We start from the raw sequence: 16,964 nt of genomic DNA on the forward strand, positions 1-16,964 counted from the left end.
TTTTTAACAAATTAAATATAAATTTATAAATTTTGGATGGAAGCTCCCAGAGCAGCAGAGACGGGACGCATCACTATATGTAGAGTGTCCAAAAAATCCGATCAACTCCATCCAGTTTGTACTGGTTGGGTTGGGTTGGTTCATGAGTTCTTTTAAAACTAAATTAGGTTGAATCCAACTGTCTTTGAAATATATATATATATATATATTTATTTATTTTATTTTTATTTAATTCTATAATTATCCTTTTTATTATTTATTTTGGAAGGCTATTAAAAATAAATTTGACTTATTTGAGTAATTTTTTAAAATATATATTAAATTAATTATTTGAAAAGAAATAAATAGATATTTTATAAGTTAATATTTTATTTTTTTTAAAAATAAAAATTTGAATAAATAACTCAAATTGTATGGTTGGATTCCAATCATTATTTAATAAAAATTATTTGAATTGAAAAAAATTTACAACCCGAATAATTGAGTTGGGTCTAGAAAATATGTCTCAACCCGACTCAATCCAATCCACGAGCACCCTTAACTAATTGTCTAATTCAACTGCATAGTAGTGAATGCGTTACAAATCCAAAAAGTTGGGACTCCGAACAACAAGGAGTGGAATACGATAAAAGGACACCGTCGTAGCGGGATAGCACGACGTGAAAACCGAGCGGATGAAACAGATGATTGTGGATTTCAGTCGGGCGATCTATTTAAGTTTCATTTCTTCGGTTGCTTAGTCGTTTTGATTTCACAATATGAGTGACTAAATTAAATTTTCTTTTAGGCGGGGGCACATTTTAAATCTTATCGTGTATTTTTCTTAATTAGTAAGTCATTCATGCTTTGTTTACCTTAAACGTGTTTCGGGTTTTTTTTTAATATTTAGAGAATTCCTTCTTTTTTGCTCAGCTTAAATTGTTGCCATTTCGCTCGCTACTATTACGGGAATCACTTTCGCTTTATTTTCCTCTGACTATTAAGACGTTTCCGTTCATTAAATTGTTCTTTATATTTGACCAACCAAAAGGACGTAATGACACATTTCTAGCGTCTGAGAAAATTAGAATGAATAGAAAGTCCAACGTATCGTATATCCTATAAGAATCCATTATACTTTACATATTTCTCGAGAGATTTAGGGTAAGTAGGACACCTACGCTTAGTTCAAAAATAAATCAACATTCACGTGGAGCTAAATCATGGGAGAAACAAGACTGAGAATACTATTACAGTTAAATTTTATTTCAAAAAATCTGATGCAACAAAGAATTGGTTCGGGTCTAGTGTTGTTGCTTGTATTAGTGTATACTTGCATGCACGATATCATGTATTAGTACTTAAATTTTCAACTAAAGAAGACGGTTTGATCCCGTATATTTTTTTATTTTCATATAAGCTTATTACGAAGTAAATACAAATATATAATTTAGACGATTATTTGTATCTTAATATCAAATTTATATATATTTTACGAACATGTTTTGAATATACTAATATCATTTTAGTTCCGATAATTTATTTCATTTTAGTCCCTGTACTTTTAATAAATTAATAAAAATTTCGGGTGATAGTGGGCATAGGGTGATGGTAATGGGCATATTATGATGGAGGTAGATGCCTATTTTGAGTATCTATGACAAAGTTTCTCTAAGTTAGTGATATCAACTTGAAATGGTGGTTGCTTTGTTTTGCTCTATTCTTGGCCTCCTAAGGTCCCCTCCCGTCCTTCAAAGATATAGTCGACAAAGTCGTTTATGATATAGATAGTTCGATGAATTTTTTATAGTTGATTCTTGGAGGTGACGTTATTCTGATTGTTTAATTGATCTTGGTAAGATTTACGACGATGTTCACTTAGTGCCTATTTGTATAGGTAGATAAGGTTTGGTGGCCGAGCTTTGACTATATTGAGTGTGTTTTCAGCGGCTAGTACTTGAAGTAATATTACATCCGAGTAGGTATTGAAAGAGAAATAAATTTATGCTATTACAACAATAATAAATAGAAGAATAGACATTATACGTGGAAGCTCTAAAATCGAAGATAACCCACGACCCACTAGATGAATTTATATTATATGAAAAAAAAAAAAGCTATGAAAATAGAGACGAGCGTTGCGGTCCTGACCCACGTGTTAATATTCACGGTAAGCCAACAGAATTTGATTTTTGTATTTAGTTTCGCTATTTTAAAGGCATTACTCGTACAATTGCAGTTTGGCGTTTTTGCATGCATTAAGCAATATCTTTAAGTATTCGTTCTTTCACCTAAATGTTGAGTATCAAGATCTCCCAATGTCGTAAGTGTTGTTGCAATAGTACTTGTTTGGTGTGGTATGATTAGTTAGACAAGCTCATTTCGTAAGGATTTGCCAAAAGACTACGAGCTAGATTGGAACAACCATGTTAGCAATCGACACAGTCCTAATCATTGTATGTGACATCTAGCTTGAACTATCTACGCCATGGTTCACCTTGTTGAGCTTTCTGAAGTTCTTGCCTTTGCTCGAGTTGTGAGTTTTTCTCATCATTGTTAGCAGTATATTTTGGCATGTGGGTTTTTTTTTTTTTTTTTTTGTGTCGGTTTTGGCATGTGTGTTTTTCTTTTGTCGGTTCTTTGATCTCAAACATTTTCATCTTTTTTGGGGGCTTAAATTGATAGAATTAGTCATAGAAAATTGACGGCAAAGATTAAAAAAAACATATTTTTTCAAACTTCAAGACTGAAATCATAAATTTCGAATATTTTCGTATCGAAATGATACTTAATCTAAGATTCAAGGACTAAAAGTGTATTTTGTTCCTTTTTCATACAACAAACGTAGGTGCACGACCGTTCAAATTTTTGATGTCGATCACTATTTAGTTATACTCGTGTCAACGCTCTCTCGAAATTTGGGAAAGATTAGAGTCAATAAAGTAACAATTATGAAGTGGGTTTTTAAGGCGATGACCAAATAATGTGAAATTGAGAATAAATGAAAGCAAAATAATTGTGTGTAGATGAGAGAAAAATGGGTACATTAAATTAAATTAAATGGTTTCTTCCATAATGGGTTGTGTAAGCTGCCATTATGGAAGAAATTTATTATTTTATTATTATTATTTTTTTTATAATATGGTGACTGAATTTAGAATATTTTTTAAAAATTTTCAAAATGTTTCATTATATATGAAAATTTACATCTAAATTTTTAAAAACATTTTTCGAAATTAAAATATCAATTTATTGTTCTTTTTTTTATTCAAAAAAGTTTAGAAAATTATAATATAATATGAACTCATAAATACTTATGGAGGAAAAATGTCCATGCTTTTTTTTAATCTTAACTAGGGAATTATGATCGCGTAATAAAATAAAAAATAAAAAAATTAAATAAAGAGTAATAGTGGTCTCTCGCTCAGTTGCCTTTCTCCTCTGTCTTTAAATAGGATTCCATAACTTAACTGAAAAAAGTCTCACATGTTAAACGAGCACAACTCTCCACAATGGTATGAGCACAAGCTCACTTTGGACTTCCCCAATAGGCCTCACACCAATGGTTAGAGTATTATTTGATTATAAACTCATAATCATTCCCTAAAGTAGTCGGACGTGGGACTTTCATCATCCAACACCTCCCCTCGAACAAGGTACGCCTCCCCTTAATCGAGACTCGACTTCTTTTCTTTTGGAGTCCTTTGTTCGACATTAGAAGATTTACCAATCTATTGGCACGACTAAGTTTAGGGCATGACTCTGATACCATATTAGACGAACACGACTCTCTACAATGGTATGATATTGTCCACTTTGAGCATAAACTCTCATGGTTTTGCTTCGGGCTTCCCCAAGAGTCCTCACACCAATGGAAAGAGTATTCTTTGATTATAAATCCATGATCATTCCTTAAATTAGCCGATGTGGGACTTTTATCATCCAACATCACATTCTACCATCCAAAGTAATATAGATACAAAAAAAACTTACTTTAAAACACATCACTTTATTTTGTTTAATCGTCTCTATCGCACTGTGTCAAATCAACTAGCTTGTGTGTATCATCGTTAATTAAAGACGCCAATATAAATGTAACTATCACGTTTCAAAATTCTAGAATTGTTTTTCCGTGGACAGAAATGGAACAAACCTACCTAATTGTACAATTACCATCACAGTTCTTCAAAGAATCTCCAAGCACAAAATAGGACTTTCATGGAATAATTTGCATACAAAATACTACCACCAAATGAAGCATGCAAATAGCTTCAAGGTATCCTGTTTTAATGAAGTTGCCAATCTTTCTCTTAATGGCCTAGATACCTAGCTTCCTCCTAAGTTCTTTATAACAGATTGAAATAGAGTGAAGCATCAGAACATCTGGAGCTTAATCTCAAAGGAGTTATGGAGAACAGAACACACCCAAGAGTTGCTAGACCTTTCTATGAGAAGAGCTATCCCATTACAGATCATTACAGATCATCACAGCTCAAAAAATACTAAGCACAGATATAATAAACTCATCATTTCACTGCTTGACATAATTTGAGAAAATGATATATAGAAACATAACCAATAAAATCAAATACTGACCTACTACAGACGAAAAGAGTTCGATACCGTCAGTCGGTAAGACATTTTTCTGCACACGAGGTTGAACACAAGAATTCATCCCATCCCAAGATCACAATGCCGATGTTCTTCGTTATTACTGCACTCAGTGCATCCAGACAAGGCCAGAAACCAGCCTAACTGATATAGTCCAATCTCGAGGTGTTCCATAGCCTTCAATTGTGTTCTCCAAGCTACTCGGTAATCTCGATCTGCATCGGGTTGGAAAGATGTAATCCCTTAAATGATAGTTCTTTAAGTAACTAATACTTTGGCATCAACCATATGGCACACACAAAGCACTGCTCATTACATAATGAATAGTATTAGTTATTGTTAAAATACAACTTTTTTAAGTACACGGCAGATTTGTACTTATATGGCTTTGGTTCCTAATGGTATTAGTTATTATTACATTGAAAAGCTTAAAATACAACATTCCTTAATTGAACCAGACATTATGGTATTAACATACTAATCACAGAAACATTTACAAAAGATCTGACTTCTTTATAGGTAGAATCATTAGGATTTCAAAATAGAAAACTTTTCACCAAGACATTGACAATGATATTCTGGATAGTACGTACAAATTAGATTACTCTTTTAAGCAATAATGATTTTTGAATTTGCGTTCATGAATCATGCTAGGCGTGGCTGAGCTGCTGAATCACATAGCTAGAGGTATAATATAATAAGTGATCCTAGAAGTGGAGCCATCAGAACTACATTATATTTTAAAGAAACTTCCTTAAGCCTATCTTTTCATGAATTAATTAAAAATAATGCATGAAAGTGGCAAAATAATTAAACAAGGAACTTTCATGTACATACCTTATTTGGGTTAATCTATTGGGTGTTTGTCAGCTTGCCGTGATGTATAATGTGCTGATAACAAAAGTAAAGAAAGAAACGCGCTGGCCACGAAGATCGCATCAAACCATCGGTGATAAAAGTCAAACTGAATATCTCCACCTAGTACATCTGTTATGATCAATCTGAGGGGATACGAACATTGGCAAAGAAGAAAGGCTATTAGTAATAGATCAATATGTAACCGGCTATTCACTAAAATTATACAGCAACAAACATTCAAAGATGGGCATTATTTATTGTTTCGAAAATTGAATAAGAAGCGTACTTACAGTTGGAGGGAGAAAAAGTTTAAAAAAAATGGGGGAATTTAAAATTTTTGCAAGTCAAATAGATTACAAAAGAAGTCTCCAATTAGCATTAATAAATAAAAAAAAGGTGATTAATTTCTTTTCTTTTCTTTCTTTTTTCCATGAGATCATCAAGAGGTAGTTTGAAGCCCTCTAACTCCAAGAAAAATCATAAATACTTATTGTAATTATTGTTTATCTAATCTCATGACCACCAACTGGAGAAGTTTGTGGTCCATTGGATAGGGTCCCCTTTTGTAATTTCATCTTATCAATGAAAATTTATGTTTCCTATAAAAAAAAAAAATACCTGTACTCTGTTGCCAGGCTTTTTCTTATCAAAAGGATAGAGGAGACAAAATACATTCCCATAATTTCAGAGAGAAAAAGAACAACATTGCTCGAAGATCCACTCCCGACTCTAGAAACTGCAAAAAAGAACTACACCAGGAAAAAAAAACGTAAAATGAAAATTGTATATATTTAGGCTTCAAGGTATTGGAACAAGCTATTATTTCAAACAATAGGAGAAAAAGATTACAAGTAGAAACTATAAATGCCCAAATAATTGCATTATTTTCACCGCAATAAAAAAGAAAAGCAGCTCATGGTTGTGCTTGGTCACACTTGGATAGACACACCTCGAAAGGAAAAGGAATATACACTGGGATCTAAATTATATGAATCAAGAACATCACAATCATGTGGACAACTTGCAAGAGAAAATGGCCTCATGCTTCAGAACTAAACTTAATTACTTTTACAGTATATGTTCCTTTAGCAAAATAAGGAAGTAGCAACAACATGGGGATACTTGGTCACTTCGGAACATCCGTTCAGTTATTTTGCATTACTGGCATAAAAAAAAACATCCTAAATATCACTAAAAACAAGCAATTAAAATGAAGGCCAAAGTTCATACCTTCATTAGATTGGTCAAGAAACCTCGTACAGATATTACGACCAACATGCCAATGAATAGCAGGGATATATACTACAGAAGAAATAAAAAGAAATGTCAGAAAAGACAGGTCAACAGAAACCACAATTTTTTTTCTTTTTTACGAAAAAAAAGACCCATAAATGAAAAGTTCATTGAAATAAATTTGCATTATTTATATGTCTAATGATCCGTCTGGCTTGTCCCATGACCATAAACTCCAAGAAAATGCAGGGCAGTCAGAAAAGGATTAACAGAAGCCACAAACAGAAAGATTGTGAAATATGAATTAAATGGTCGATCAGATATCCAGAGCCTCCATCTTCCCCTAACAGTTCTGTTTGATCATTATTAAATCTGATTAATTTTTTGAGAAGAGAGAGAATTTCATTGAAGAGTGAAATAAGAGGAGGGATAGTAGACTCCCACCACCAAAAGGTGTATTACAAGAATCATCTGCAATTTGAATCTGTGGATGAATAAATGAATTGAATACCCTAGGATTTCCTCATTAAGATTGTCAGTAAGAACTTGTTTAAAAGACTACCTGAGACAATAATGCAGCATTGATCCCGATGTCAAAGTATTGGAAGAATATGCTAATCGTCATTGTCACAGGATCAACTGAGCCAGCCTATATATTTGAATAATGATAAAACATAGAATACATCAAGTGGGAAGAATATGAATTGAACAAAACATGGTTCTAAGAACGTAATAATCTTAAGGGGAATCCACATCTACGATATGATTTGAATTAATAAAATCAATAGTAGAGAATTATAACAATACCTCCTTGAAAACAACACTTTGCAAAGACTGCAGAAACAGGAAAAAAGAAAAAAAAATCAAATGAATCAGATATCTTAATGTGAATACATTTATACTAGAATTTGAGAAGGAAACAACTTGGAGTCATTACAGATTACTCCTAAGCAACAATAGATAAGTTATGACATTATTAAAGATCAAGATTAAAATGATCAAGTTTAAATGATACAGAACTTTATAGTATAATTTATGTAGTGCATGTAAAGTTATTCCTATTTCTTAAAACGAGAATTATAGTAAAGTGTGATTTAGGGAATAACTGTACTTTCTTATTCTTTTCCGTTTTACTGTTGGCTTGAGGATTAATTAGTAAGAGCTGTAACCTCCTGGTTGATAGTTTTCTGTCACAAGCTAGAAGCATTAAATATGTGGGAAATAAAAAATCATAAGATCAATCATGGTTGCTGGAGAAGAAAGAAAAATGGAAATAACTAACATGGTCATTAACTAATGACAAGGTCAAATTCTTTATTTGGGAACCTAGCTACTCTTGCATCAACATATGACAAGCTTCACAAGAGGTCCCCGAAGCTATCTCTCACTCCCCAATGCTGCCACCTTTGCATGAAAAACCAAGAGACACATATCCATTTATTCAGCAATTGCCACTTTGCCTCAACCTTCTGCACCATTCTACTAGAATCTTTTGGATGGTGCATAACAAGACCAGGGGATATCATCACTCTTCTCTCCCTCTCCCTAACGGGTTACCCATTCAAGGAGAAGAAGACTCTCTAGCAAAATTTTGTTAGTTTTTTTTTTTTTTTTTGGAACTTATGGTTGGAAAGAAATGCAATAATATCCTCGGATGAGCACCAAAGCATCTATACATTTATTGAATCTACTTCCTTGTGAGCTTTATCTGAAGTAAATCGTCTTTTCCATTTTCTAATTACAGTTTAACTCCCCTCATGTCACATTGGACATGTTCTTTGTAATTAACTACTGAAAGGACATTCTTTTATATTTTATTCCAGAAAATCAAATGAAATGGTATTTGTTCCTAATAACTAATAAGCAATTTAATGAAAGAATTAATCTAGAAATTCCGTCGAATCAATTTCTTTGTCACATCAATTTATTATAGAGCCCACCAATGTGGCTTGAAATATCTATTGTCAAATATTATCATGCCAAAATTCATAATAAATTATTGAACACAAGAACCAATCATTTTTACTGACAAAAGACGGTAATAAAAAAAGCTGATTAACAAACCTTAATCATTTTATACACACAGTAGATAGAACATGCATAGCCGAGTAGATTTTGTGCATGACCTCTCCAGGTACGTGAATAAGTTGCAGCCTCCTGCCAAGTCAGAAGAACGGTGAAGTAGTTTCCCATGTAAGAAACTGTTGTATTGAGAAATATATGAACCAACAAATGGTAAGAACAACAATTGCTAATCCTTCATCTTGAGTGACTAACAATGCACTGGTAATTTACTAATCTTCCTGGAAAACTCAGCATTAATTGGTACAGTTGCGTAAAGACAATTGGGACTATTACACATGACTGGAGCATATCAAATCAAAAAATTACTTTTCTCAAAGAAAACCTATCTGACTATTTTGATTTTTTTTTCTTTTTTTTTTTTCAGATTTTCAGATCATCCAGCTTTAGCATTCAGCTACCATACATAATGCTGTTCATAAATTCCCCCAGATTGTAGAATAAACAATTATCAATCCAAATACAGGACAGCATGCAGATCTTTGAAGAAATGTGCAGGAGGGTACTGTGTTTCTTGTGTTGTCGAGGGATGCCCATGTCTATCAAGAGAAGAGGGCCTCCAAATTTCCAGCAAGGTTGCTCCACTCCTCAGTTTCTCGGTCAAACATTACCCTTCTCAACTTTAAGTCCCAGTTTAAACCTGACTGCTCCCAAAGCTGCTGAACCTTGCTATTTTTTGCGTTAGAAATGCTATAGATGGAAGGGAACAACGTCTTCAAGGGATGGTTCATAAGCCAACTGTCCTCCCAAAGAGAGTGTCATTTCCGTCACCCAATTCAAGACTCGCGTTCTTCTAAAAGAAATCTGATATTTTTGCCATCTCCTTCCAGAGACTAAACAAATCTCTCCAATTTATCTTAATTTTTAGGTCTTTCGAAGAATCCACCCATATTTGCTCTTCACCACCATTCTCCAAAAGACTTGTTTTTCTTTTCCGAAATGCCATAGCCAAAGTTTTCTTTTTCAAATTATTCTCCATTATTGATATCTTCCAAATAGAATGGCATTCTGTAGTTTCCTAAGATGTTTTGTACATTTGATAATATCTCATAAAAGTATCGGAATCTTATCTATATACATTTATACATACATGCATGCATACACAAATATTTATATCCAAGTACTTAAACTGTCCACCCTCCCTGTGTTTCCAGCAATATTTTCAATAGTTCAACACAGTAACTTCTACTATAACTGTATCGACATTTTTACCTACCTCTGGAAAGAAAAACATAGTAAATTACGATCATAAAGCATAACTATCCAGTGAACTTGAAAGCCAAACTTGTAAAATTGAAGGACATGGAAAAACCTTTCTAGTCTATATGCCCGTACAGAAATTTAAAGCACACTAGGGCCGTTACAAATGATGATGGATAAAGTAATATAAGCAATTATGCTAGGAATTTCTACATTCATACAGCAGTACAGCACAAACCTTAGCTTGACGAAGTTCATAGATTTCCAGGAATAACTGCTTTGATAGCTCCTCCAAAGCTTGTACTTCTGCTTCCATGTTTTTAATATCTTCGCAGAACCGGGAGAATTGGCAAAAATAAAATAAAGAACAAAGGTGAAACGAAGAAAATGAGAATAAAACTATAAGGATAATCATAGAATATCATGGGAGAATGACATAAATTTCTGAAAATCATGGCACTTCATTCACATCCTTTTTTCTGGTTAAATTAATGAATCTTTTTAATAAGCAATACCAGAAGTCACACTTTATCAAGGAAAAAAGAAAGAACATGAGAAAATGAATATCAGACAGATACAGCAAGCAATTGAAAGAGGTAATAAACTATTTGGGAATAGAAAACAAAAAGAAAAGAAAAGGATGGAAAAAATTAATTCTAAGAGGATGAAGGACAACTAACCTTGCTCTTTTTGGTCCTCTTGTACTGACCGAACAACAGTACCAACTAGCCGCTTGAAGAAAGATCTAGACTTGGAATTCTGCAACATTCATCCGTTAACATTTGGTGATGCTTTTAAATATTAAGATCTTGTATGTGTCTAAGTTTCTTTTAAACAAGTTCTTACTGTCACAATAAGCATTCAATTTCATTAATGATGTCACAATATGAATTACATTTTATCAAACTGAGTTGGAAATATCTTGGGTTTTATTTTAGTAATTTTGACACATCCAAGAAAACGAACACCTATCCACTTCACATAGTTTAACATGCAATAATTTACCCAACTCAAAATAGACTGAACCAAATAAAAACGCAATGTTCTTTATGGGTAATGGAACTTCCATTAAAAAACATGGAAACAAATTTATCCAAGAGATCCAACCCAAACTAACTATTAAAAAAGGGCTTCTATCCAGAAGTAAAGGCCTAGCAAATTATTACAAAAGCATTACTATGTTGACAACAAACCACCTCACAAAAATTAATCAGACAAAAAAGAATAAAATTTCACAACATTATTTCTTAAGTTAAGGAGAACTCAGCTGAAAAACTAAGAACTTAAAACCTAAAACTTATAGGATAAAATTAAAATTTTAAGAGATCATAGATAAAACCGAAAACTGCCATTACATTGGGGACAAAATTATATATTCAACGTGAAAAATAAATAGTTAGTAATACCAACAAATCATAAAGTTCCAGATTTACCAACTAATAGAGCTAATATTAAGATACCTCCTCTGAGACAAGAACCCGCTCCATCTCCATTTGTGAAAGAATAATTTTCTTTTTCTTTGCAATACAAGTCTCGATGGATTGCATTAGTTGTCTTTCCAATGCCTTAATTTCAGTTTCCTCGATCTCTCTACAAAATATAACATAACCATATGCACTATGAGAAATGCAAAGCTCTAGCCATTAAGATAGTGCTAATTTGAATAAAAAACTAAAACAACATCAAGTTAGAAATACATTTTAAAAGCACTTCTATAGTGGATAATAGTTGCATTAGGGTCACTTCTGCAGCTACTAACTGAACAAGGTAATGAAGGACTTTCCTTCATTCCTATCAAACTTAAAGCCTCTCATCTCAAGATGAATTACATGTTGCCACAATGATCTCATGTTTTAACTGGCAATATTTGAAGTAGTAATATACGAGAATCAGAGTACCCAAATCACTACTGAAGAAAAAAAATTGAACTGAAAATGCAGCCAAAATTTTTTGTTTTAATAAGAAATAATATCATTAATGTATGAAAATTACAAAATAGAAGGGAAGAGAAAGCTACAATCCAAAGGAGTTATAAAAGGCATTTCCAATGGGGAAAAAAAAAAAGAAAAAAAAATCTAGAAGAAAAAAACAGAGAATTCAATTCAGCCCAAATGATTATATTAAGAGGAATAAGTAACAGATACCTGATGAAGAGAGACAAATAACTATAAGGCAAATTTACAGCTCCAAAACCAGATAGCACAGACATCACAGTGACCCCAATCACCCCTATTCTGCTGACCAATTGTGGCATGGTAAAGAAGCCTGAAGAGAGAATATTTTTTAAAAAAAACAAACAATCGGAAACAAGCTTTACATTGATATGTGAAAAGTTACAAACAAACATAAAGGACAAGCTAAACTATTACGTAAAACAAAAACTATACCAGGAAATCTTATTCTAGGCTTTACAAAAACTCGCCCCATATTTTATTAATATCAAACAGAGAAAATTACAGAATGATTGAAGAGCAAAGTTCCCAAACATTCTGACAAAGGAAGCAATGAAGTTAGAACTCAATAGCACAAATGGAGCAACAAAAGCAGGAATAACACATGAGGCTAGCATATATCTGCAATCACATGCATTCAAATTCCATAATTGGGTAGGACAGTGAAGACACTAGAATTCAACTAATAGAGACGATAAATATCCAAAATTGCTCCTCGATGCTAAATGGTGAATGCGAAAAAAGGTTCCTTGTGCAGTTGTTCTAAATGAGGAATTGGTAGATGGCTATGGACTTCCGGAGCCTTCTTTGACCTACATGGTGATTTTTCCCTTCAATCAAATAAAAAAAGCTTATTTTCTGTAGAATAGCCATAACAAGAAGGCTAAATCTCTGTACAAAAGCATTTGGGATGGAAAATATCCTGGGAAAACGAAGATTTTCCTTTGGGAACTCAGCCACGGGGAATCAACACCAATGATTGTCTGCAGAGAAAGCTCATACATCAGGCTTTATCTCTCTCTTGCTACAATTTGTGCATGGAAGCATCCGAATCTAAAAGCCGCCTCTTCATCACTTGCTCCTTTGCCATGCAATTTTGTTCAACAGTATTGGAATCCTTCAGATGGTTCACTGTGCTACCCATTAACATTCATGATTTCCTCTCATAGACACCAATGGGGTACCCTTCAAAGCCCAAAGGAAAGTCAATTGGACTAATTTGGTCAGAGCTTTTTGCTGGACAATTAGTAGGGAGAGGGATAACTGCATTTTTCAATGATAAAGCTAAGCCATACAATCCCTTTTTTTACTCGGTGCTCTTTGCAGCTTTTAGGTGCATATGTACAAATTCCTTTAAGGACTATAGTCTCACTAATCTCATATCTAAGTGGAAGAATTCTCTTGATTTCATTCATCAATGAAGTTCAGTTCCTTTCTTTAAAAAAAGTTTTCTTTTCTTTCTTTCTTTTTTTATTTCATTTTATTTTTATGAAAAACATACTTTCATTGAGAAACTTAAAAGAAAACAAGAGTGGCATACAAAAAAGACAACCTGAAGAAAGAAGGCATAGAGAATACTATATAGAAAAGGGCTCCACCAATCCAAAAGAATACGTCATTAAAACGAGAATGGAGGATAGGACTTGTGCTTTTAGAAGTATTACAGTCAAGAGAAACAAGTGAACATTGAATTTTGGGGAGAGCAGGGGTAGGGGTTATTCAATTACAGGTACTAACAAAGCATACAGCAAAAATTTAAAATATCTGGAAGAGTCGTAAAATGAAAAAAATAAAGTAAAAAAAACATAGCCAACCTTTATCAGGAGAAGGCATTGGAAAATGAACGCCCATTCGCCAAAATGCATAAAGAAAGGCCAGTAAGAATAACATGGCTCCAAGAGCTGCCCGCTCCTTCCGTACACCTAAAATAAATGTTTTAGCATCACATAGGAAGGTTGAGAACAACAAAAGTGACCACCATTACTGAAAACGTTCTTCTACCACAAAAATATTTGTTTCTTTTTTTAAAAAAAAAAAAAGAAAAAGTTCAGTTCTAAGAGATACTTCTGTTCAGGCAATTTTGAACTGTGTACAGGCATAGCCAATTGGAGTATTTTATTGAAATTAGAGGCAAAGTCAGCTTGAGGTATTGTTGTGCAACAATAATTTTGCCCAATGTTCAATCAGTTATCTTAGTTTGTCCATGAGCTTGCAATCGAGCATGTATTGTTGAATATAAATTTTTAAGGACGCCAATTTTTTTGCCTCAATGGTTTTTTAGGATAACTTAACTTTCTGTCACAATAAAATGGACTCCACGGCCCCATACAATCAAACTATCTCACAAAACGACAAATTTCCCCCATATTAACAGCATCATGTCTTATCAAGGAATAAAATGGCTCCTCTTATTGAGTCGATCAACTGTTTATTATAAAACAAAATTCATTCACATTATGAAGGTCATCCACAGATAAACTCCTATGATGATCAGCAATTTTTCAGGGAATGGCTATGATGCAAAAAGATCCTACTTAGTTGATTGTCCCTTTGAAATCTGACGTGCAGGACATCTTCAAACAGAATCAGTAACATCATTGTGAACTTTGAGGCCAAAGCTTCCAATACTTCCTTGTGGACGCACCTCTAAGGCCTCTTGTAATTATCAATTAGGTGTATTTTTTGATTGGAAGCCATTTTTGTAGGTTGGGTCTCCTCTTGTGTGGGTACTTCTTTGCTATCTCTCATATACCATTTCACGTTTTCAATGGAAGTTTGGTGTCATATCAAAAGATATAATAAGTTGATGAAATTCTTGCATGTTTGGTAAGATTTTTACCGCATTGAGTAAGCATTCTCCTCTAAATCAGATCTAAAATCACCTAGACTAATGTTGGTTAAGTTGAGAATCTGTTGAACCTTGTGAGGAATAATCTTTAAATTTCTAAATATGGTTGTGGACTGAGAACTTTGGGAATTGGAGATGGATGTGTATTTTTAATTTGGAGGAAGGTTAGGTTTTGGTTGAAGGGATTAAAGGTTGAATTTGAAGTTGAAATTTTGGTGAGTTGTGTTCTAAAGAAAATTGTAATTTCAATTGTGATTGAAATAAAGTACTATCTTTTTTTTTTTTTTTTGTCAGAGATAACTTCTTGATGATTGAGATTTACAAAAGGGATGTGATGTGTTGTTCATGATATTTACAAAAAAAAAAATCCCAATTTACAATGAGAGAGGTATGACTATAGGAAGCAAATGTATTAAACGATTTACACCAAATTGTTTTGAAAAATGAAACTTCAAATTTAACCTTAAATCCTGTCAAACAGGATTGTCGATTATTAAGTGTATTCGATTTTTTCATTCTATTGAAATAATTTTAACGAAAGCAAAAATAATGAAATTCAGTTATTAGACTAGAAAGGAAGAAGTATACCACTATTGCAAAGCATCAAGTAACAATGATAATAAGGTAACATGAAAACCAGTAGCAATATCAGACAGAACAAATCCACCTTCCAGTTTATCCATCTCGCCCTGCAGCAATTAAAGTAAACAAAGATTAATGTACCTAACTTCTGAATAACCTGCAACAATTCAACCATGAAAATTATACATTTCGGGGTGCTGTTTCTGTTAATTCATGATCTTAATGGAGAATTCCACCATTTTGGGAGTGTGAGTTGTGAAATTTTTTAATTGGTTGAATTTTAGGGTCCTATCATCTTGAAGCTTGAGGTACTCCTCCATTCAGGTCAGCCTATTGATCCAAGTTCAATCTAAATACTGTAATTAGCTGGGGTTTTTTGTTTTTCTTCTTTAGGGCTGAACTGACCATTGTCCCTAAATCCCATCTATCTTCTTCCTTTTTCCCATTATCCAGCAACAAAGAAAAACTCAGAGATCACCTCTTAATCACTTCTCCAAGTTATATAATCTTATGTTACTTGCCCGATTATAGTCTAACAGAAAAGGAATGATCACTTCTCCAAGTTAATTCAAACATAACCATATAAGCAACCACTCAACCCCAAGTACTCCACAAGAACAGAAATTAAACAAGAAACGGATCCGAATTACTCAAAATTTCAGACATACAACACACAAAACAATTGACAGTAAGTTCATTAGTGAGAAAAGATGCAGAAATTGAAGACTGAGGACTCACTCTTTGGAAAGAAAAGGAATGATCTCGAAGAGAACGAGCTGAAGTAGATTGCAGGAGAAAGCGAAGACAACACTGAAGATGATTTGAACAAGGACTTGCTTTTCTTCGTACTCCTTGTAGAGCCTTCGATTCAAGAACCATAGCCCCGTCCATCCAAGAAGGCAAAGCGAAGTCACAGCCACCACTCCCTCGCAGATCGACCACCCCCACCCCATAGCTCCGGCGCTCTCTGAATACAACAACAACTCCTCCGTCGGCATTAAACGCCTGGATCTCTTCTTCTTTATACAACTTCAACGATGAGCTTCGATGATTTGCCTCCTTCTCCCTCTGAAGTAGATTTCACGCTACTTCCTTGGTAACTTACAGTCGTTTATTTTCCATTTTTCTGTCCCCAACTTTTTTCAGCTTCCACTCAATTCATAATTTTTTTTTTTCTTTATTTTTTTTTTCTTATTTATTAAAAAAAATTAAAATATCAGTATTAAATTATTTAATACAAGAAATTAAATTTTATCAAAATTGATTAAATAATAATAATAATTTTTATGAGAAAATATATTCACAAATTATTCCAAAGGTTAAATATTTTTAAGTCTATTTTAGATAAATGTCACTCGTTTTTTTTTTTTTTACGTTAATTTTTAAATAATAAATTTTACAGGTAACTAGAACGCACACCTGTTTTTGATGGAATTTGCTTATAATAACATATATCAAGCAACCATCTAGATGGTGTTATTTGAAGCTTTGTACGGATGAAGATGACGAACGTAGTGTTTTGAGAAGAGGTAGGCAAATATTAGTTATTAAGGCTCGAGTTAGTGCAACTTACTAATAGAGTCGTGTAGAAGATAAAAATGAGATTACAGTTTGTGCAA

The 16,964-nt window shown here is 33.2% G+C and overlaps 1 protein-coding gene across 3 annotated transcripts; it reads right to left on the bottom strand.

Moving 5' to 3' along the window:
* Positions 1-4,341: 4,341 nt before the first annotated feature.
* On the bottom strand, positions 4,342-16,499 carry LOC111777194 (GPCR-type G protein 2). 3 transcript variants are annotated; one of them, XM_023656671.2, is made up of 14 exons: positions 16,084-16,499; positions 15,352-15,452; positions 13,730-13,837; positions 12,108-12,228; positions 11,424-11,553; positions 10,644-10,722; positions 10,202-10,290; positions 8,746-8,838; positions 7,489-7,515; positions 7,244-7,330; positions 6,679-6,750; positions 6,067-6,197; positions 5,428-5,591; positions 4,342-4,805 (listed from the first exon to the last, which is right to left on the bottom strand). In XM_023656671.2, exons 1-13 carry the CDS (start codon positions 16,341-16,343, stop codon positions 5,438-5,440), a joined length of 1,452 nt encoding a protein of 483 aa, XP_023512439.2. In that variant the 5' UTR covers positions 16,344-16,499; the 3' UTR covers positions 4,342-4,805; positions 5,428-5,437. The 3 variants fall into 3 exon arrangements, with proteins under 3 accessions (XP_023512439.2, XP_023512440.2, XP_086974719.1); XM_023656672.2 differs by having other exon boundaries at positions 4,342-4,895; XM_087118593.1 differs by lacking the exon at positions 15,352-15,452 and having other exon boundaries at positions 16,084-16,222.
* Between the last annotated feature and the right edge of the window lie 465 nt (positions 16,500-16,964).

Source organism: Cucurbita pepo, chromosome 16 (assembly GCF_057944985.1).
Source record: "Cucurbita pepo subsp. pepo isolate OVF chromosome 16, ASM5794498v1, whole genome shotgun sequence".
NCBI lineage: Eukaryota > Viridiplantae > Streptophyta > Magnoliopsida > Cucurbitales > Cucurbitaceae > Cucurbita > Cucurbita pepo.

What these genes read in the sequence shown, in the direction of transcription:
- LOC111777194 (XM_023656671.2), bottom strand. Translation starts at nt 16,343, where the DNA reads ATGCCGACGGAGGAGTTGTTGTTGTATTCAGAGAGCGCCGGAGCTATG. An exon ending in GGGTTCTTGTCTCAGAGGAG is followed by an intron (nt 10,723 to 11,423) that starts GTATCTTAATAT and finishes TGAATGTTGCAG; the next exon opens with AATTCCAAGTCTAGATCTTT. An exon ending in AGAGGACCAAAAAGAGCAAG is followed by an intron (nt 10,291 to 10,643) that starts GTTAGTTGTCCT and finishes GGTTCTGCGAAG; the next exon opens with ATATTAAAAACATGGAAGCA.